The sequence below is a fragment of the Trichomycterus rosablanca genome, chromosome 10 (assembly GCF_030014385.1).
Source record: "Trichomycterus rosablanca isolate fTriRos1 chromosome 10, fTriRos1.hap1, whole genome shotgun sequence".
Taxonomy (NCBI): Eukaryota; Metazoa; Chordata; class Actinopteri; order Siluriformes; family Trichomycteridae; genus Trichomycterus; species Trichomycterus rosablanca.
Genome location: NC_085997.1, coordinates 12,900,987 through 12,924,458, shown reverse-complemented (window position 1 = coordinate 12,924,458; position 23,472 = coordinate 12,900,987). Strand labels below are relative to the sequence as shown.

Sequence of the window (23,472 nt, the reverse complement as noted above, 5' to 3'; positions counted from 1 at the left end):
TTAGGTGATGGATGATTCTCAGCACTGTAGTGACACGTCGGTGGTGGTGTGTTAGTGTGTGTTGTGCTGGTATGAGTGGATCAGACACAGCAGCCTAATTGGTCTACCTTGTAGATGTAAAGTCAGAGACGATCGCTCATCTATTGCTGCTGTTTGAGTTGGTCGTCTTCTAGACATTCATCAGTGGTCACAGGGCACTGCCCATAGGGTGCTGGTTGGCTGGATATTTTTTGGTTGGTGGACTATTTTCAGTCCAGCAGTGACAGTGAGGTGTTTAAAAACTCCAGCAGCGCTGCTGTGTCTGATCCACTCCTACCAGCACAACACACACTAACACACCACCACCATGTCATTGTCACTGCAGTGCTGAGAATGATCCACCACCTAAATAATACCTGCTCTGTGGTGGTCCTGTGAGAGTCCTGACCATTGAAGAACAACATGAAAGGGGGATAACAAAGCATGCAGTAATTGTAGAACTACAAAGTGCTCCATATGGTAAGTGGAGCTGAAATGTACAACGTTTGTAGAAACAAGGAGGTGGTTTTAATGTTATGGCTGATCGGTGTATGTGCCCACTGGAGCAGCACATGTTTCTAATAAACATTCTTTTTTCAGGTCAGGTTTATATTATTCTGGGAGAGAACAGAAAGTTTTGTGCTGACTTGCAAAAAAGAAGCATAAAATTTATTCTGTGTTCTGGGTCAAGTTTTCGTGGACTCATCTGACCACAGCAAACGTTTCAGAGAACTCTGGTATGTTTCTGTATAGAATTGATGTACAACAGACTTGCAGGTTGCATTTATTGATGCAGCAGTATACTGTGTTAAGTAACAATGGTTTTTCTGAAGAGCTCCTGAGCCCTTGTGGCTATATTTATTACATTAGCATGACGGTTCTCATGCAATGTCGTCTGAGAGCTTAAGAGTAAGACATTTCTTTTATATATATATATATATACATACAGTATATATACATGCTTGGTGAAATAAATCAAATATATTAATTTATTGATAATTTATTGTATTAAGTATTTGTTATACGTGCTTTTCCAGGAAAAGCATGTATAACAAATACTTAATACAATAAATTATCAATAAATTTATATATTTCATTTATTTCACCAAGCATATTAAACCCACAATTATCCTGTTAAATTTTGCCTCTAAATTTGTATGTATCTGATTTACTCAGAAAGAAAAAAAATAGCTTAAATGCAGCCGTGGCCTTTCTGTGACACACTTACTAATTTATTACCTGCTTATGTCTTTTGACCAACCAAAGGTCAAATGAAAGCATGCTGCGCTATGACACTCTACACTTATGCAGTTGCACATTCACACGCATGCTCATGTACTAGGACCGGTATTTTTTACACCTCTTTGGTGTAAAATGACAAAGTCATTAATCTTTAAGAACATTTGCTATATTTAGGAGGCATCTACAGGCACAACATTCAGGGATGACTCTCCCTTCTCTGCACTCAGGTTACCGCACGAGGCTGTTGGCGACATCAGATCAACCAAACTTACTACAGCAAGGACAGCATGGCTTGCGTTGCCTGGATCTATAAAAATAAGGTTTCATTTTTATTTATATTTAGTAGACAACCAGACTGTCACTACAGAAAACTGTGACTGATTCAATCCATTGGGCCTAATTTTAAATGGAACTGATGCCCTCTGATCCCTGTGTATTTCCTAAGAAAGCCTTGCAAACCATCTGCATGTTTATGAGAACACCCAAAGAAAATCCAAGCTTCCAATACTGTGACCAGATGATGGCGAAGTCCCTAGGACCCAAGTTGCCATGCTGTGGTCATGCAATTAATAATAATAATATTACATACACCAATGTGCCAATACATTAGGACCACCCACCTAACATTAATTGTCAAAAAAGCTACAAGGGCATTACCAGCAGGTCCTTTAACTTCTGTATATATATATTAACAATGTTAATAATGTATATATGTGTGTGTGTGTGTGTGTGTGTGTGTATGTATGTATGTATATATATATACGTATATATATATATATATATATATATATATATACAGTGAAGCCCGAAATTATTCATACCCCTGGCAAATTTTGACTTAAAGTTACTTTTATTCAACCAGCAATTTTTTTTTTGACCAGAAATGACACAGGTGTCTCCCAGAAGATAATAAGACGATGTACAAGAGGCATCATTATGGAAAAAAATATTTCCCAGCTTTTATTTACATTTGAACAAAAAGTGGCATGTCCAAAATTATTCATACCCTTTGCAAACTGTCACAGTCTATGGGAAAATCCAAAGTTCTATACCATTCCAAATAGTCCAAGCTGTTCTAAAGCATCCTAATTACCCTGATTCATTGGGAACAGCTGTTTTAATCAACTCAACAGGTGAAAAACAGCAACTCTCTGCAGTTGGTTTGTGGACAGTCATGGCTAAGACAAAGGAGCTCACTAAGGACCTGCGGCTGTGCATTGTGGCAGCTCACAAGTCAGGAAAGGGCTATAAGGCCATATCTAAATGTTTTCAAGTTCCAGTGGCTACAGTGCAAAGTATTATTAAAAAATACAAGACATTCCGCACTGTGGAAAATCTCAGAGGACGTGGTCGGAAGCCAAAAGTGACACCTGTGCTGGCCAGGAGGATAGTGAGAGAGGTGAAAAAGAATCCAAGGATCACCACCAAGGCCATCCTGGTGAATCTGGGCTCTGCTGGTGGCAACGTCTCAAGGCAGACAGTCCAACGGACACTGCACACTGCTGGGTTCCACGGACGCAGACCAAGGAGGACGCCACTTCTTCAGAAAAGGCACACAAAAGCTCGCTTGGCCTTTGCAAATGCTTATCTGGACAAAGAAGAAGACTTCTGGTCTTCTGTTTTATGGTCAGATGAAACAAAAATTGAATTGTTTGGCCACAATGATGTATCCTTCATTTGGCGTAAAAAAGGAGAAGCCTTCAACCCTAAGAACACCATCCCCACTGTCAAACATGGTGGTGGGAACCTAATGATTTGGGGGTGTTTTTCAGCCAATGGACCAGGGAACCTAATCACAGTAAACGGCATCATGAAAAAAGATCAATACATCAAGATTCTCAACAACAACATCAGGCAGTCTGCAGAGAAACTTGGCCTTGGGCACCAGTGGACATTTCAGCACGACAACGACCCAAAACACACAGCAAAAGTGGTGAAGAAATGGTTAGCGGACAAAAACATTAACATTTTGCAGTGGCCCAGCCAGAGTCCTGACTTGAATCCAATTGAGAATCTGTGGAGGGAGCTAAAGATCAGGGTGATGGCAAGGAGACCCTCCAACCTGAAAGAGTTGGAGCTCATCGCTAAAGATGAATGGGCAAAAATACCAGTGGAGACATGCAAAAAGCTGGTCAGCAATTATAGGAAGCGTTTGATTGCTGTAATAGCCAATAAAGGCTTTTCTATTAATTATTGAGAAGGGTATGAATAATTTTGGACATGCCACTTTTTGTTCAAATGTAAATAAAAGCTGAGAAATTTTTTTTTCCATAATGATGCCTCTTGTACATCGCCTTATTATCTTCTGGGAGACGCCTGTGTCATTTCCGGTCCAAAAAAAAAATTGCTGGTTGAATAAAAGTAACTTTAAGTCAAAATTTGCCAGGGGTATGAATAATTTCGGGCTTCACTGTATATATATATATATATATATATTAGGGCTGTCAAACGATAACAATTTTAATCGCGATTAATCTCAGAATTTCATATAGTTAATCGCATTTAAAAAAAATCTGTGTAAATGTTATAGAAAACAAGGATTTTTAAGTGAAATGTTACAATTAAAATGGTGAACACATTTTATGCTAAATGTACTTATGTTAAAAACTGCTGGGACAAGAGAAAACTGTAAGGGAGTTTTATTCACTCACATACTAGGCAGTAATACTATCCAGCAGAGACCCTTGACTTCGTATAAATGTCAGATTGTAGGTTAAAATTTCTCCATCAGCAAACATGTGAGTGAGTGTGTTTTGACCCTTTGGGGCTTCCATAGTGCATGGAATAGCATGCTTGGCTAACGGTATGACTCTAGCTGTTTGCTATTCGGTACCGTAACAGAAGAAGTAATAAAGTGTTCTGCTCCCGACAACTTGTGAATATACCGTGTATTTATTTCTTTATTAAGCAAGTGCATCACTACAATGCTCGGTTACATTATGTTAACAAACCGCAAATGAAACAAACGGTGGCAAATCCGACGTTAAAACGTTGGTGCACAGTCAAGTCTCAACATGAACTACGGATGACTCGCAGGGCCAAATAGAATTTGCGTTAACGGCACTATTTTTTTTAATCGCGTTAACTTCGACAGCCCTAATATATATATATATATATATACAGTATATAACAATGTTAATAATGTACATGCATCCGACCATCAACATGATCTTGGAGAAGATGTGTGCAGGAGTTAGCATGGCCACTTTGAGTGCCCTGCGACTACGCAGCCCCATACACAGCAGGGTTCACACACATTCACCTCATTACCAGAGTTAACATTATGAGCCACATTAACTCATCTGCTGGTCCATACCAGATGGCATAGCCTGCAAGTCCTCTGGCATCAAAGAGTCCTGTCTGACTGACAACCTGTTTGTCTTTCTGTCTTGTCCCTTCTCTGACCATTGTTGGTGGGTATTCACCATAGCTGCCTGTGAGCACACCTTGCTGTTTCAGACATATTTTAACCCTGTCATCTGGTCATAGCAGTTTGTTCATTATTAAAGTCACTCAGGTTAACATTTAAACTATCCCTAACCGTCACATGAACAACTGTTACGGAATAAGCATTGTCATGCACATTTTTGGAGATGTTCCTAATGTCTTGCTCATCAGTGTATTGTGTTTGTAGAGCTGTATTAAAAATGTTTATGATATGTTTTGTCAGTTCTAAATATGATTTCAATATATAGCAGACCCCACTGACTGAACAGTATGGAATCCTAGGGTGTCACAGCACCCACTTTGGAAAACACTTTTTCATGTAAACATGGCTTTAGGCTTTCATTTTATTCCTATTTTTCAATTAAATGTGCAGTAACATGGAATATACACACCATAAAGAATGAGTTAAGCATTCAGAATGTAGATTTTAAACAGATGGTAGCAAGCAGATAATTAGAACTAAATATGCTAAGCACAATGCAACAAACATCTTAAAGCCACTCTCAACAAGGTGCTGGAGCCTATCCCAGCTTTTCAGTGGGCGCAAGGCACACAGTAACACCCTGGAAGGGGCGCCAGTCCATCGCAGGGCAGACACACATACACACACACACACACACACATACATACACACACACCCAATCACCTATAGGGCAATTCAGTGTCTCCAACTAACATGACTGCATGTTTTTGAACTGTGGGAGGAAACCGGAGCTCCCGGAGGAAACCCACGCAGACACGGGGAGAACATGCAAACTCCACACAGAAAGGACCCAGACCACCCCACCTGGGGATCGAACCCAGGACCTTCTTGCTGTGAGGCGACAGTGCTACTCACTTAGACACCGTGCCGCCACAGGTAAATCAAAATAAAATGTAATCAAGTTCTTGCAGTCATAACATTACAATCTAAAGTCAGAGCAGCAACTGGATTCTGCAATTACAATGGTATAATGGTATTTTGTAGCAGTATTTCATTGCAGTGCTGCAGTGTGTATGTCTGTTGTCCTATAAAAGAGGGTATTGATGTTTCTGTGCCGCTATAAGGGCGTCTGTCTGACTATTGGCTCAAATCCAAATGTTACATCATAGCAGGGCTCCAGTGCAGCAGCCTTGGATCAAGTCTATTCTCAATAGTTCAAATATTGTAAAAATCCTACTTACATTATCTTGATGCACAATAGTGTGTCTGTGTATCTTAAAAGCACCTTATAAAAGGAGATTGAAACTGGATAAAAATATCATTTTAATTGGCACTTTTAAATAATATTAATAATACTAATAAACCGTTGTTGGCAGTGTTGGTGCCATACAACTTCAGTGACCCAAGCTCTATCTCTGCCAGCATGAGTGACCTTCCGAACCTTCCAAAACAAGCCAATAGGTGATTTGGTTATACCCATATGAGTGACTGAGTATATATACTGTATATATATACAGTGTATCACAAAAGTGAGTACACCCCTCACATTTCTGCAGATATTTAAGTATATCTTTTCATGGGACAACACTGACAAAATGATACTTTGACACAATGAAAAGTAGTCTGTGTGCAACTTATATAACAGTGTAAATTTATTCTTCCCTCAAAATAACTCAATATACAGCCATTAATGTCTAAACCACCGGCAACAAAAGTGAGTACACCCCTAAGAGACTACACCCCTAAATGTCCAAATTGAGCACTGCTTGTCATTTTCCATCCAAAATGTCATGTGACTTGTTAGTGTTACTAGGTCTCAGGTGTGCATAGGGAGCAGGTGTGTTCAATTTAGTAGTACAGCTCTCACACTCTCTCATACTGGTCACTGAAAGTTCCAACATGGCACCTCATGGCAAAGAACTCTCTGAGGATCTTAAAAGACGAATTGTTGCGCTACATGAAGATGGCCAAGGCTACAAGAAGATTGCCAACACCCTGAAACTGAGCTGCAGCACAGTGGCCAAGATCATCCAGCGTTTTAAAAGAGCAGGGTCCACTCAGAACAGACCTCGCGTTGGTCGTCCAAAGAAGCCGAGTGCACGTGCTCAGCGTCACATCCAACTGCTGTCTTTGAAAGATAGGCGCAGGAGTGCTGTCAGCATTGCTGCAGAGATTGAAAAGGTGGGGGGTCAGCCTGTCAGTGCTCAGACCATACGCCGCACACTACATCAAATTGGTCTGCATGGCTGTCACCCCAGAAGGAAGCCTCTTCTGAAGTCTCTACAAAAGAAAGCCCGCAAACAGTTTGCTGAAGACATGTCAACAAAGGACATGGATTACTGGAACCATGTCCTATGGTCTGATGAGACCAAGATTAATTTGTTTGGTTCAGATGGTCTCAAGCATGTGTGGCGGCAATCAGGTGAGGAGTACAAAGATAAGTGTGTCATGCCTACAGTCAAGCATGGTGGTGGGAATGCCATGGTCTGGGGCTGCATGAGTGCAGCAGGTGTTGGGGAGTTACATTTCATTGAGGGACACATGAACTCCAATATGTACTGTGAAATACTGAAGCAGAGCATGATCCCCTCCCTCCGGAAACTGGGTCGCAGTGCAGTGTTCCAGCATGATAATGACCCCAAACACACCTCTAAGACGACCACTGCTTTATTGAAGAGGCTGAGGGTAAATGTGATGGACTGGCCAAGCATGTCTCCAGACCTAAACCCAATAGAACATCTTTGGGGCATCCTCAAGCGGAAGGTGGAGGAGCGCAAAGTCTCGAATATCCGCCAGCTCCGTGATGTCGTCATGGAGGAGTGGAAAAGCATTCCAGTGGCAACCTGTGAAGCTCTGGTAAACTCCATGCCCAGGAGAGTTAAGGCAGTTCTGGGAAATAATGGTGGCCACACAAAATATTGACACTTCAGGAACTTTCACTAAGGGGTGTACTCACTTTTGTTGCCGGTGGTTTAGACATTAATGGCTGTATATTGAGTTATTTTGAGGGAAGAATAAATTTACACTGTTATATAAGCTGCACACAGACTACTTTTCATTGTGTCAAAGTGTCATTTTGTCAGTGTTGTCCCATGAAAAGATATACTTAAATATCTGCAGAAATGTGAGGGGTGTACTCACTTTTGTGATACACTGTATATATATATATATACAGTGGGGGAAATAAGTACAGTGGGGCCAAAAAGTATTTAGTCAGCCACTGATTGTGCAAGTTCTCCTACTTAGAAAGATGAGAGAGGTCTGTAATTTTCATCATAGGTACACTTCAACTATGAGAGACAAAATGAGAAAAAAAAATCCAGGAAATCACATTGTAGGATTTTTAAAGAATTACAAGAAAGAATTGACAAGCTCCTCCCATGTAATTCTGGACTGACCTCACCTTTCTCAGAATCATTCTTACCCCACCAGGTGAGATCTTGCATGGAGCTCCAGAGTGAGGGTGATTGACTGTGATCTTGTATTTCTTCCATTTTCGAATTATCGCACCAACAGTGGTCTCTTTCTCACCAAGCTTCTTGCTGATGGTCTTGTAGCCCATTCCAGCCTTGTGCAGGTCTACAATCTTGTCCCTGACGTCCTTTGATAGCTCTTTGGTCTTGCCCATGGTGGTCGAGAGATTTGAACGGAAGAAACTGATTCTGTGACAGGAGTCTTTTATACAGGGACAGGACTAATTTGTGTGCCTCATGGGCACATAACCGGTCTGTGGGGGTCAGAATTCTTGCTGGTTGGTAGGGGATCAAATACTTATTTCCCTTAATTAAATACAAATTAATTTATAACTTTTATTTAATGTTTTTTTTCTGGATTTCTGGATCTGTCTCTCTCTGTTAAAATAAACCTTCCATAAAAATTATAGACTGTTCAAGTCTTTGTAAGGGGGTAAACTTACAAAATCAGCAGGGGATCAAATACTTATTTCCCCCACTATATATATATATATACACAGTATATATATGCATTTTTCCCGATTTAGCGCACTTAATTATGCTTCCAGATTGAGGGATACCAGATGTGCCCGCCAGGTGGCAACGGCGAGTTTTGAACCGAGGAGTTCAGAATCTCTGCGTTGGTGTGCTAGCAAAATGTCCCGCTGCGCCACCTGGGCGCCAAACATTAGCTAATAAAGCTTAATTGCTTAATAAAGCTAAATTAGTTTATCCACTGGATATTTTAGTATTTTAGTACAGCTGCAATAATTTCAAATGTAAAACTATCCATACCCTTGTTAGCAATTTACCGCTTTTCATTTCTGTAGCATTCAAGTGTCTCATGTTTACTGGTTAATTTGCACTATAGAGCAGTCCTAGCAATCCTACAGCAATTCAGTTAGACAAAATCTCCCAAGATGTCCAAGTCTAAAAAACACTACTCGGGTAACTGAGTTTGAAAAACTCCCAACCAATTCTGAGTGTTGTTTCAAAATGCAGATGAGCATTTTTAATGACATAAAGCCTCACACTGTTACTGGATGTTCTACATTTACATTCAGTCATTAAGGTAGGTTGTTCTGTGTATTGTAGCTTCCATGTATTATATCATTCAGTATAATTAAATGACTGCCAGGAAATGTGGCACTGTGATTTTGGTAGGACCCTAATTATAGGTAAAAGACTATAAGATTGCTTACCTGTGTTGACTTGTATTGTTTTCTGACACAAATGCAATTGCAGATGACATCAAATTCAGCTTGGGTTACAGATACAACACAAGTCAGTTGGCAATAGAAATAATAACAAACCGTGGAATCTATGGGTCGGACCTAAAACCTAGTGATAACCAGGGAGCATGGAGTGCTTCCTCAGCGGTAAAGACAATCCCAGCATTGAGTGAAGCACAACTTTTCTCATCAAAAGTCTCAGTAATATGCCTTTGATGTCACTTACTTCGAATCTTACTTAAGCTGCTGCCAAGGTAGGCAGGGGGCAGTAAGACCACTCACTAGGTTTAAAACAGACCCATAGTATTTTTTGATCACGCATAAAGGAACCACACATTGTTTTTACTCTGAGGGAGTGTTAAGCATAGTTACAGTTACTTGATTACTGGAATGTACCACAGTCGCTGTATAACCCCTCCCTATGAATTGGATCCAAGTAACACCAAAGAAAGTGTTCTCTGGAAATCAGAATTGCATCATGACTTGGACGTGGCACTACTGCAGGTGGAGGACCGTCAGCCCTGGCCAACACTTCACTTAGCTCACGAGGCATCAAGCTTTAGTCTTTGCTTATCAGAGCATGATGCACTCACAAAGATAACATGGAAAACTCACCAAACACACACACACACACACACACGCATTTCACAGCCATTACAAAATGAAAACCTTTCCAACAGTGCTGGGGGAATTTCCTTGTAGTTCAGCTATCATGAACCTGTTAAATGTCAGACTGCTTTCTAAAATTCTGTGATGGCAGCTGGTGGGAATATTGTATCACTTTAGAAAATAATGGTTATGAATCTATTACTGTAGTTATCACTCAACAATGTGACAACAAAGATCTTGTAATTATTTCCATCACCCATCACACCCTTTCTTTACACTGCAATGGAAATATGTTCTGAAGGTTTCATAACATTAATCAACTCCAGTGTTAGTTTGTTTACTATTTTTATAGACTAGGGACATCAACAATTAACCAAAAGTTACAATTTGATTAATGATGTCAATTAAAATGTCATTTAAATGGTAATCTGGTAATGTTGCTGGTTCAATCCCCACCACTGCCAGGTTGCCACTGTTAGGCCCCTCAACAAGGCCCTTAACCTGCAATTGTATTCAGCCACATTTGTAAGTCACTTTGGATAAAATCATCTGCTAAATGCCATAAATGTACACTACTGACCATGTACAAATCTACATATCAATACAGACTGCTGATATAAGACTCATCAATCACCCCTTATGTGACTCAAGCTGCTTGATTAGAGTTTTTTTTCTTTCACAGAAAATAATCAGCCATAGAAACTTTAAGTAAAGGGCTTTTGCATTACATTACATGCCATTAATGGGCATGGAGGTGCAGACGAATCACAGTGCTGATTCCTTACACTGAAACTTAGTGCTTTTCATTAAGCAATAATTCACTAGGTAGAGGAATGTCTATTTAATTACACTTTCTTTGCCACTGTGTTGCTGCTTTTCCGTTGACAACCTGCTTCTTTCTCGTCTTTGAAACCATGATGCCAGCTTGGTTGCATTTTTAACCAGCACTAATCTCGGCATGGCTTTCGATTTTTTCAGGGGACTCAGCCAGTGTGGCGGCGACCTCTAAAGGCATCGGCTCCCTTATGTGCGCATCCATCAAGTGTTTCCACGCATGGCTGTAGAATGGCTGCCTCACCACTTTTTAAGTCTGTCCTATTTCTTGAGTTCCCTCTCTCTTCTTTTTCTGAGAACTCACTTATCACAGGCTGGTGGACCAAGTAGCCTGCCCATTGTATTATGCTGCACATTGAGCAAAAAGATCAGTGATGCAGTGCATATTAGCAGTTAATGTGTGGATTTAACCACTCTACAGACCTAACAGTAGGGTGGCCACATTCATAGCCACAAAAAGGAGGACATTACACCCAAAAGGAGGACATCATACCAGGAACAGGGGGACATGATACTGCAACACACAGAATGAAACCATAACCCATATAACAGAGTTTTTGACCAATTTAAGCAAGAATTCTAAAACAAATTACTGTTTTACTCACTAAATGTTGTGTCTACTTTTGATATTTAAGTCCGTTCCTCGCTGCCTCCGAAAGTTTACTTTTTGGCATTTTCACAGCGTTCCTGAGCATGAGAGCTGCTGACTAACTGACTCTATTAGAGGTGTATACAGAACAGAGCGAGCGGGCGAAATTCAACCACCCAATCACAGACTAGCATTTAGAGGGCGGACCTTCTGCGATTGGCCAGTGGTAGCACTATAAGCAGTCAAATAAGGCTGTTAAACCAATAAAATACAAAGCATTTGTTTTGATGTGTACCTGAGCCAATGACAGATAACACTGATAAAAAATGAAACCAGTTCACTCCAAAAGGAGGATTTTTAAGTGTCCGTCCTAGCGTTGCGTGGATGGAGGACTGGCAGCCGGAAAACCGGACGGCTGGCCACCCTACCTAACAGACTGGAACTGCTGTTATTAATTCAAAATAAAATTATTTCTGTTTATCCTCAATAAATCGCTGTTTAACGTTAGCATTATTTTATAGCTTGTTAGACTTGACGCTAACTTAGTCCAGGTCAATAGTGGCTAACTAACATTAGCAGTGTCTTAGCCATGGCAGGCATTGATGTCTTATGGCTTATTTTGTGCTACTAAACTACGAATACTACTAATTTTAACTACTACTGCAACGGTACAAGTATTATTTAATTTACCTCTACATGTTTGATGTCGAGTTTTTATAAGGTGCTAGTTCAGTCTCTCTGGGCAAACACAGCTTACACTGCATAATAAAGCTGTTGCCTTTGTTGCGCTTGAAGCCAAAGTGATCCCTCAGATATGACCAGGGGTTCGCTTTACTTGCTTCGAGTTCAACTTTGCATTCAACTTCGCATTGGAGATTTCAGCGCCAGTTTATTTATCCATCCCAGCATTCACTGCAGCAGTTTCCCAGACGCGCTTTCTTTAGCGTTTTTTATTTACTCAGTAACGGATGTTATTTAAAATGTAGCAAATTACAATTCTTAATACAAAACATACTTAAGTAAAAGTAAAATTACAGGTTGTAACAAGTACCCCAAAAAAACTACTCAATTACAACAATGCGAGTAAATGTAATTCGTTACTTTCCACCTCTGCTGGTTAGCAGCAGGGCTATGTCTCAATTCACACACAATGAAAATTCTACTTAGCACACACCTTTTTTTTATATATATAGGATGGTATTCAAAACACTGCAGCTCTCTTGGTTCTGTGTGCAGTTTAATACAGTGAGTTTCATGCTAATATATTATGTGCATGAGATGCTCCTTGCCTATTTTATTAGTTTTAGATTTCCATTTTTAGTTTTAATGGATTTTTTTTGTGTATTTTTTGACAGACTCTGTTTCTGTTACTTTGTTACTGCCACTCTTTACTTTCTTCACCTATAAGCTGCTGTATGTTTACTTTTGACTAAGCATATTTTCTGAAAACGCTCAAAAATTTTAGGAGAAGAAGGATGTGTGTTTCAATCATTGAAGCACAGAAAAACCATTTTTGAAAAGCCCAAAACAACTACAATAACTTGTGTATGTAAAAAGCACACTTGGCTCAAGGTACGAAATACAGCCCAGACATTTTAGATTGCATTACAGCTCATGATGCCTGATACAGAGATCACTGAGGCTGAGAGCTTAGCCTGTTTGAGTACATATTGTTTAAATCACTCATATTAAATATTTGTTTAGCAAAACTGCTATTGATTAATGGACTTACTGTGTAAATAACTATGCAATTTAACTGCTTTCAGCTTTCTGCTGCCAACTAACAGCAAATGCAAAGAAGCATCATAACAACTATGCAATTTACTTTGCTCCTCAGATGACCTGGCTGCTGACAACAGTTAGGTTGAATAGAAGTGTGTGTAAATGTCATTTTGACCACAATATAAATTAATATCCCTAATGAATTCTAAAATTAACAAAAAATCCTTTACCATAATTCAACTAAGGCTATAATCTATGTTAATGAATAAAGTTTACATAAAATGTCATTACCTGCCTAACCTCTATACACTTTTAAATTAAACCATTTTAGAGCAATTACTAACTCAGCGTTCCATAACCTTTCGAAATAAATACATTTTGGCTTCATTACATAATGCATATGGTTACGTTTTCATACAATGTAATTGGGATCCAGGGTTCGAATCCTCAGCGAATCTATTATTTAGGCTGGTCATATGGACATAATTGGAAACAGGGAAATGACTTAAATAGTCAAGATAAATTAATGAAGATTTAAATGTTTGCACTGTGGATATAAAAAGTCTACAAAGGTCCTCTATTAGGCCGCTCAGGTGGCGCAGCGGTAAAGTACGCTAGCACACCAGAGTTGGGGTTTCGAAAACATTGTATAGAATCTCAGCTCTGCCTTTCCGACTGGGCTGGGCGGCTGCATGAACAACGATTGACTGTTGTTCAGGGTTAGAGGGTAAGAAAGTCGGATCATAGGTCCTCATAACTGGTGCGACTGCGGCCCCTGCTGGCTGACTGATGGCGCCTGCATAGGGCTGAGCAATAATGCTGATGGGGTGTGGCCCTTCATACACAGTGCCCGTCAGTGTATGAACTCGACTCGTGCAGGTGAAGAATGCAGTCTGTACTGACTGTACGTGCCGGAGGGGGCGGATGTCAGTTGAGAGGCGTCCTCAGTCAGCGGTGAAGGGTCGAATCAGTATAGAGGACGCAATCAGTGTAATTGGACACGACTAGATTAGGGGAGAAAATTGGCAGTCTATTTTGGCACAAAACGTTCAGGCCACTGCTAAAAAGCTAAAGCTAAAGAGTTATTTTACCTTTCAGCACCCACCGACCTAACGCACATCAACAAAAGAATGGCTTCACCAGAAGATTAAAGTTTTGAATTGGCTCAGTCAGAGCATAGACCTGAATACAACTAAAAATCTGTGGGGTGACCTGAAGAGGGCTGTGCACAGGAGATGACCTTGATGGAGTGCTTTTGCAAGGAGAAGTAGGCAAAGACTGCCAAGTCTGGATGTGCTATGCTGATATACTCTTACCCAAAGAGACTGAATACTTTTTTTTTAAATCAAAGGTGCTTTAACAAAGTTTTAGTTCGATGGTGTGCATATTTATGCAAACTTTATATTAAATGTGGGTAGTTCTGAAATTATTTAGCTTTGTTTATTTATAGACACTATAAAATGTAAACTAACATGTCTGAGTTCAAATGTTTTCAAAACATCCTCTGGTAACAATATGTACTGTATGTAACAGTATGTATTGTAACAGTATGTACTGTATGTAACAGTATGTACTGTATGTAACAGCATGTACTGTATGAAACAGTATGTATTGTATGTAACAGTATGTACTGTATGTAACAGTATGTACTGTGTGTAACAGTATGTACTGTATGTAACATTATGTACTGTATGTAACAGTATGTATTGTATGTAACATTATGTACTGTATGTAACAGTATGTACTGTATGTAACAGTATGTATTGTATGTAACATTATGTACTGTATGTAACAGTATGTATTGTATGTAACAGTATGTATTGTATGTAACATTATGTACTGTATGTAACATTATGTACTGTATGTAACAGTATGTATTGTATGTAACAGTATGTATTGTATGTAACATTATGTAATGTATGTAACATTATGTACTGTATGTAACAGTATGTACTGTATGTAACAGTATGTATTGTATGTAACAGCATGTACTGTACAGTGTATCACAAAAGTGAGTACACCCCTCACATTTCTGCAGATATTTAAGTATATCTTTTCATGGGACAACACTGACAAAATGACACTTTGACACAATGAAAAGTAGTCTGTGTGCAGCTTATATAACAGTGTAAATTTATTCTTCCCTCAAAATAACTCAATATACAGCCATTAATGTCTAAACCACCGGCAACAAAAGTGAGTACACCCCTAAGAGACTACACCCCTAAATGTCCAAATTGAGCACTGCTTGTCATTTTTCCTCCAAAATGTCATGTGATTTGTTAGTGTTACTAGGTCTCAGGTGTGCATAGGGAGCAGGTGTGTTCAATTTAGTAGTACAGCTCTCACACTCTCTCATACTGGTCACTGAAAGTTCCAACATGGCACCTCATGGCAAAGAACTCTCTGAGGATCTTAAAAGACGAATTGTTGCGCTACATGAAGATGGCCAAGGCTACAAGAAGATTGCCAACACCCTGAAACTGAGCTGCAGCACAGTGGCCAAGATCATCCAGCGTTTTAAAAGAGCAGGGTCCACTCAGAACAGACCTCGCGTTGGTCGTCCAAAGAAGCTGAGTGCACGTGCTCAGCGTCACATCCAACTGCTGTCTTTGAAAGATAGGCGCAGGAGTGCTGTCAGCATTGCTGCAGAGATTGAAAAGGTGGGGGGTCAGCCTGTCAGTGCTCAGACCATACGCCGCACACTACATCAAATTGGTCTGCATGGCTGTCACCCCAGAAGGAAGCCTCTTCTGAAGTCTCTACACAAGAAAGCCCGCAAACAGTTTGCTGAAGACATGTCAACAAAGGACATGGATTACTGGAACCATGTCCTATGGTCTGATGAGACCAAGATTAATTTGTTTGGTTCAGATGGTCTCAAGCATGTGTGGCGGCAATCAGGTGAGGAGTACAAAGATAAGTGTGTCATGCCTACAGTCAAGCATGGTGGTGGGAATGCCATGGTCTGGGGCTGCATGAGTGCAGCAGGTGTTGGGGAGTTACATTTCATTGAGGGACACATGAACTCCAATATGTACTGTGAAATACTAAGCAGAGCATGATCCCCTCCCTCCGGAAACTGGGTCGCAGGGCAGTGTTCCAGCATGATAATGACCCCAAACACACCTCTAAGACGACCACTGCTTTATTGAAGAGGCTGAGGGTAAAGGTGATGGACTGGCCAAGCATGTCTCCAGACCTAAACCCAATAGAACATCTTTGGGGCATCCTCAAGCGGAAGGTGGAGGAGCGCAAAGTCTCGAATATCCGCCAGCTCCGTGATGTCGTCATGGAGGAGTGGTAAAGCATTCCAGTGGCAACCTGTGAAGCTCTGGTAAACTCCATGCCCAGGAGAGTTAAGGCAGTTCTGGGAAATAATGGTGGCCACACAAAATATTGACACTTCAGGAACTTTCACTAAGGGGTGTACTCACTTTTGTTGCTGGTGGTTTAGACATTAATGGCTGTATATTGAGTTATTTTGAGGGAAGAATAAATTTACACTGTTATATAAGCTGCACACAGACTACTTTTCATTGTGTCAAAGTGTCATTTTGTCAGTGTTGTCCCATGAAAATATATACTTAAATATCTGCAGAAATGTGAGGGGTGTACTCACTTTTGTGATACACTGTATGTAACAGTATGTATTGTATGTAACATTATGTAATGTATGTAACATTATGTACTGTATGTAACAGCATGTACTGTATGTAACATTATGTACTGTATGTAACAGTATGTATTGTATGTAACATTATGTACTGTATGTAACAGTATGTATTGTATGTAACAGTATGTATTGTATGTAACATTATGTACTGTATGTAACATTATGTACTGTATGTAACAGTATGTATTGTATGTAACAGTATGTATTGTATGTAACATTATGTAATGTATGTAACATTATGTACTGTATGTAACAGTATGTACTGTATGTAACAGTATGTATTGTATGTAACAGCATGTACTGTATGTAACAGTATGTATTGTATGTGACAGTATGTATTGTATGTAACATTATGTAATGTATGTAACATTATGTACTGTATGTAACAGCATGTACTGTATGTAACATTATGTACTGTATGTAACAGTATGTATTGTATGTAACATTATGTACTGTATGTAACAGCATGTACTGTATGTAACAGTATGTACTGTATGTAACATTATGTACTGTATGTAACAGCATGTACTGTATGTAACATTATGTACTGTATGTAACAGTATGTATTGTATGTAACAGTATGTATTGTATGTAACATTATGTAATGTATGTAACATTATGTACTGTATGTAACAGTATGTATTGTATGTAACAGCATGTACTGTATGTAACAGTATGTATTGTATGTGACAGTATGTATTGTATGTAACATTATGTACTGTATGTAACAGTATGTATTGTATGTAACATTATGTACTGTATGTAACAGCATGTACTGTATGTAACAGTATGTACTGTATGTAACATTATGTACTGTATGTAACAGCATGTACTGTATGTAACAGTATGTACTGTATGTAACAGCATGTACTGTATGTGACAGTATGTACTGTATGTAACAGGTTGATGGGTGAGAATGTAAAAACACCACAACATTCACCATTCACCAACCAATTCAAAAAACCGTCAGCAACAGTCGGTTACATTCGCCTCACCTTTCTCTTCAGGCATTTTCCTTATTTCTCACCGTCACAGAATCAGGTAGAAATCCAAAGAAATCAGAATATGCTTCGAAATGTAATGAAAATATCCAGGTAAAGTTTAAAATCTGTGTGTATAAATCATCGTATGTGAGGAGAAAGCAATACTCTTCTGAGCGCTCTGCGGTGACTGTGTCCTCAAAATGAAGCGCTCCAGCGTTATAGCGCTCACACACCAGATACAGTTACGGGGTTGCCAGATTGTGAAATCACAACCCAGTGCTATTTTAACAGACTACTAAACAGTCATTTATCGCTTATTCTAGAAGTTACACCTACCACATAGATTGAGTTTGTGGGTGTACAAATACTGACTGTAGCCCAAATTCCCCCCCCCCCCCCCCATCCTATTTAGCAATTGAAAGGGACCCACATAGGACCCCCTTGCATGGCATATTTTTCTGGCATATAAGTACTGATGTGACACAAACATAAAAATGTAATAGAATGCCTTTATTTGTCAAAAATACATACACTAATAAGGCATAACATTATGACCACCTCCTTGTTTCTACACTCACTGGCCATTTGATCAGCTCCACTTACCATATAAAAGCACTTTGTAGTTCTACAGTTACTGACTGTAGTCCATCTATTTCTCTACATACGTTTTTAGCCTGATTTCACTCTGTTCTTCAATGTCAGGACCCCCACAGAGCAGGTATTATTTGGGTGGTGGATCATTCTCAGCACTGCAGTGACACTGACATGGTGGTGGTGTGTTAGTGTGTGTTGTGCTGGTATGAGTGGATAAGACACAGCAATGCTGATGGAGTTTTTAAACACCTCACTGTCACTGCTGGACTGAGAATAGTCCACCAACTAAAAATATATCCAGTCAATAGCCCCCCGTGTGCAGGGTCCTGTGACCACTGATGAAGGTCTAGAAGATGACCAACTCAAACAGCAGCAATAGATGAGTGATCGTCTCTGACTTTACATCTACAAGGTAGACCAGCTAGGTATGAGTGTATAATAGAGTGGACAGTGAGTGGACACAGTATTTAAAAACTCCAGCAGCATTGCTGTGTCTGATCCATTCATACCAGCACAACACACACTAACACACCACCACCATGTCATTGTCACTGCAGTGCTGAGAATGATCCACCACCTAAATAATACCTGCTCTGTGGTGGTCCTGTGGGGGTCCTAACCATTGAAGAACAGAGTGAAAGCAGGTTAAAAAGATATGTAGAGAAATAGATGGACTACAGTCAGTAATTGTAGAACTACAAAGTGCTCCTGTATGGTAAGTGGAGCTGATAAAATAGGCAGTGTGTGTAGAAACCAGGAGGTGGTTTTAATGTTATGGATGATTGGTGTATACAGTTGTACAGTACAATGAAATTCTTTCTTCACGTATCTCAGCTTGTTTGGAAGCTGAAGTCAGCCATCATACAGTGCCCCGGGAGCAGAGAGGGTTAAGGGCCTTGCTCAAGGGCCCAACTGTGATTCGAACTATCAACCTTTCAGTTGATAGCCCAACGCTCTAGCCACTAGGCTACCACTGTCCCAAATGATTTGGTGGTGTGTTGTACTGCTATAAGTGCAACAGGTTCAGTAGTGTTTTAGGTTCCAAGATGACCCAATCTTTTCTCCTGATGACTAGTCCAGTAGCTAACACATCATACTTTACAGCAGACCTGGGGATTATACATCCGGCCCGTGAGACATCCCCAACCGGCCCGCATGAGGTCTGTGGCAATTAAAAATCAGACATAAATAAATGTATATCACACATGCCATGTAACAGGACTGTTTTGAAGGGACTTTAAATAAAGTTTTGATTTACGTGTGTGCGAGTGTATCCAGCTTCACCGTAATGTGTCGGAACTGTGACAGAACTGAGTGTGATTGGCGGTCGAGTTTTTAACAAGACATGAACTTCTGAAGTATTTATTTACTGAAGTCAGGTGTAAAGCTGTTTAAGATCACAATTCAGGGTTTAAATCGCTGTTACGCTACTAAACAGGGAAATACAAGAACATGAACGATGCGGAGCGTCACACCTGAAGCTCCACTAACTAAACTGCAAAAGCAACAAGGACTTTTTTATTAAGTTTAACACATCCAGGACTAAAGCAGTCAGGACCAGCTTTGTGATTTTAAAAAGAATATCCAACAATAACAAAGGACTGAAAAACAGCAAATGAGGTAATTAGACTCCAAACAAAATAGCGTAAAGTTTAAAAACCTGCACATTTTGTTCACATTTGTTTTTGAAAAATGTGTTGATTAAATAGTGAAATAATTTTGATGTTTTTACTCTGCCTACTTCTTCTGATTGTAACATCTAAACAGTAACAGATTATCAGAACTGTACAATTTACTGCTTTTTATAAAGAGATAAAAATTAATATTGAGCAGAATTAAGTTTACCTTATTGGTCCGGCCCTCTACAACAGTCCTAGTTTCTTATGTGGCCCCTTGGAAAATTTAATTGCCCACTCCTGCTTTACATTATGCTCAATACTGCACAAGTGTATACTGCTTTCACAAGTGTACATACTTTACCCGAACACACTATATATCACATATAGCAATAATTCACTGGCCATTTTATCAGCTCCACTTATCATATAGGAGCACTTTGTAGCTCTACAATTACTGACTGTAGTCCATCTGTTTCTCTACATACTGTTTTAGCCTTTCACCCTGTTCTTCAATGGTCAGAACCCCCACAGGACCACCACAGAGTAGGTATTATTTGGGTGGTGGATCATTCTCAGCACTGCAGTGACAGTGACATGGTGGTGGTGTGTTAGTGTGTGTTGTGCTGGTATGAGTGGATAAGACACAGCAGCACTGCTGGAGTTTTGAAATACCGTGTCCACTCACTGTCCACTCTATTAGACACTTATACCTAGTTGGTCCACCTTGTAGATGTAAAGTCAGAAACGATCACTCATCTATTGCTGCTGTTTGAGTTGGTCATCTTCTAGACCTTCATCAGTGGTCACAGGACGCTGCCTATGGGGCACTGTTGGCTGGATATTTTTGGTTGCTGGACTATTCTCAGTCCAGCAGTGACAGTGAGGTGTTTAAAAACTCTATCAGCGCTGCTGTGTCTGATCCAGCACAAGACACACTAACACACCACCACCATGTCAGTGTAACTGCAGTGCTGAGTATGATCCAACACCCAAATAATACCTGCTCTGTAAAGGTCCTGTGGGGGTCCTGACCATTGAAGAACAGCATGAAAGAGGGCTAAAAAAAAGAGAAACAGATGTAATTGTAGAACTACAAAGTGCTTCTCTATGGTAAGTGGAGCTGATAAAATGGACAGTGAGTGTAGAAATCGGTGTAGACATAATGCAATAGCAAAGTGTTATACATTTTAAAGCTATATTTTTACTGGTTTACTGATAATGGATTTTAAACTAATTTTGGACAGCTTGTGTATGCTGAACTTTCTACCACATAATGCCCTGTCATCACTTTCAGCACACTGGCACGCCTTCAGAGAATGAGGATGGAAAGAGTTGGAGGAATGCCACCTTCAACACCCCCCATAAGCAGAAGACACAAATAAACCAAAAACCCCTACAAAAATGATTAACTATCCTCACTCTGTATGTACCACTGGGAACACAAACAACACTGCCAAAGACCAGCCACCGAACAAAACCTGATCTGACCAGTCACTGTCACAACCATGCTACATTCTGTTTGCTGAATTCCTGTATTGCTGGTCACACACTTGGACAGAGGAGGACTGACTGTGACATTCTGGCACATTCTCCATCTGCTCATCCCATGTTCAGATCCCATACACAGGGACAAGTATCCTCTTACCATTTTTGGGATTCATATATTGCCAAAAGTATGTGGACACCTGTCCATGTAACAGATACATTTACTACATTGTAGCATTTTTATTTAAAGCAAATTACAATTGCAACTGATTACAATGCAAGCAATTAAAGGGGCTTGTACACAGGCTCAGCAGTGGCAACCTGGCAGTGGTGAGGCTTAAACCAGCAACCTTCTAATCAACAGTTCTGCACCTTAATGACTAAGCTACCACAGCCCAGAATCTAGAGTTTGAATCTCACCTGTAGTATTGGCCATCCAGGTGGCTACACAGGTATGATGATAATGGGTTATGTCTGAGGGGGGCAGGCTGAAGGGATTCCTCATTACTGCTGCAATTGCAGCCTCTGCTGGCTGGTTGATAGCGCTTGTACAGAGACAGGGAATAAAAGAGATCAGTGCATGACTCTTCGAACACAATACTGATCCCATTGTGAACCTGCCTCATGCAGGTGAAAAGAAGTTGGCAACTACACATGCGTCAGAGTGAAGGTGTGTTAGTTATGGTGCGTTAGTTTGCAACACTCAGGGAGAAAGAGTTAGAGAGAGTTTCATCATTGCTTTTTTTTTTGTTAAGATAAATTTGAAAACAAGTTTAGGCCACCATGGGTTCTTTTTCTCCGAGCTGTATTTCATAGTGAGAGCTCTGTTGTTCAGTAATAGAAAGAGGTGACTGTAGGATGTGATAAATATAGACAGTGAAGGACACAGATATTTATAGTTTTATAAGGAGACCTACATAACTCTCCTCAAAAGAAACAAAGCAAGCACAAGGGCCTCTTAAACAGTGTTGGGTAGTACATGTAATATGATCCACACATCACAGAAGATACATTTAAAAATAACCATGTACGCTCCGGTGGTGCAGCGATAAGGCACACTAGACCACCAGTGCTGTCATCTTGTGCTTACGAGTTTGAATCTCAGCTCTGCTAACGGCCAGCCAAGACCCTACACAGACAGTAATTGGCTTGGCCGAGGGAGGCATTTCTAAAAACTGCATTTACGACCTCTGATGGCTGATTGATACCGGCTGCACAATGAGACGGGAGATAATGGAGATTGGTGCGTGACTCTCATGCCTCATGCAGGTGTTAAGAAGCAGTCAGATACTGCACACGTGTCGGAAGGGGAGCATAATAGTTACGGCTCTTCTCAGTCAGGAAAAAAATGATTAACTGGATATGACTTGAGGGAGAAACAATCAGGGAAATGCATAAAAATAAATCAATAAGGCAAGGCAAGGCAAGTTTATTTGTATAGCACCTTTCATACACAGTGGCAATTCAAAGTGCTTTACATGAAGAAAAAAATTAATTAAAAGCATTAAAACATTCCTGAGATCTAGAACCTCAGAAAGACTTCTTGCAAACATTTAGTTACAATTAAGAGAGCATGAAATTCAAACAATAGAGATAAAAAATTAAGAACATGAAAAATTAAAAGAAAATATTGTAAAATATACCCTACAATTTGGGAAATACGAAATTAAAACAAGAGAGATAAGCAATTAAAACATTAAAACTAAAAGAAAATATAGTAAAATATACCCTACAATTTAGAACGTACACTACTCTAAAAGAAAAACTAAAAGAAATATGGTAAAATGACGGTAATAGCAAAAATTTTACATACATTTAAGGAACATCTAATATCTCCTCGCAGTCTGTTCCAGTTATATGCAGCCCAACAGTTAAATGCTGCTTCACCATGTTTAGTTTGGACTCTGGGCTCAACTAGCTGACCCGAGTCCATGGATCTAAGAGATCTACTAGGTTTATATTCTCTAAACATTTCTGAGATGTATTCTGGGCCGTATTATAAGATAAGAAACAAAAACTGTAGAAACTTTTCAGGCCTGCAACACAT

At 39.9% G+C, this 23,472-nt stretch overlaps 1 protein-coding gene across 2 annotated transcripts in view; it reads right to left on the bottom strand.

Annotated features, from left to right (window-relative positions):
• The window catches only part of ablim2 (actin binding LIM protein family, member 2), a 133,279-nt gene extending 115,473 nt beyond the window's left edge, over positions 1–17,806 (bottom strand). For both annotated transcript variants that reach the window (XM_063002853.1, XM_063002852.1), the window contains exon 1: positions 17,740–17,806. In XM_063002853.1, the coding sequence (XP_062858923.1) occupies positions 17,740–17,755 (16 nt within the window). In that variant the 5' untranslated portion in view covers positions 17,756–17,806. The remainder of the gene's footprint in view (positions 1–17,739) is intronic.
• Between the last annotated feature and the right edge of the window lie 5,666 nt (positions 17,807–23,472).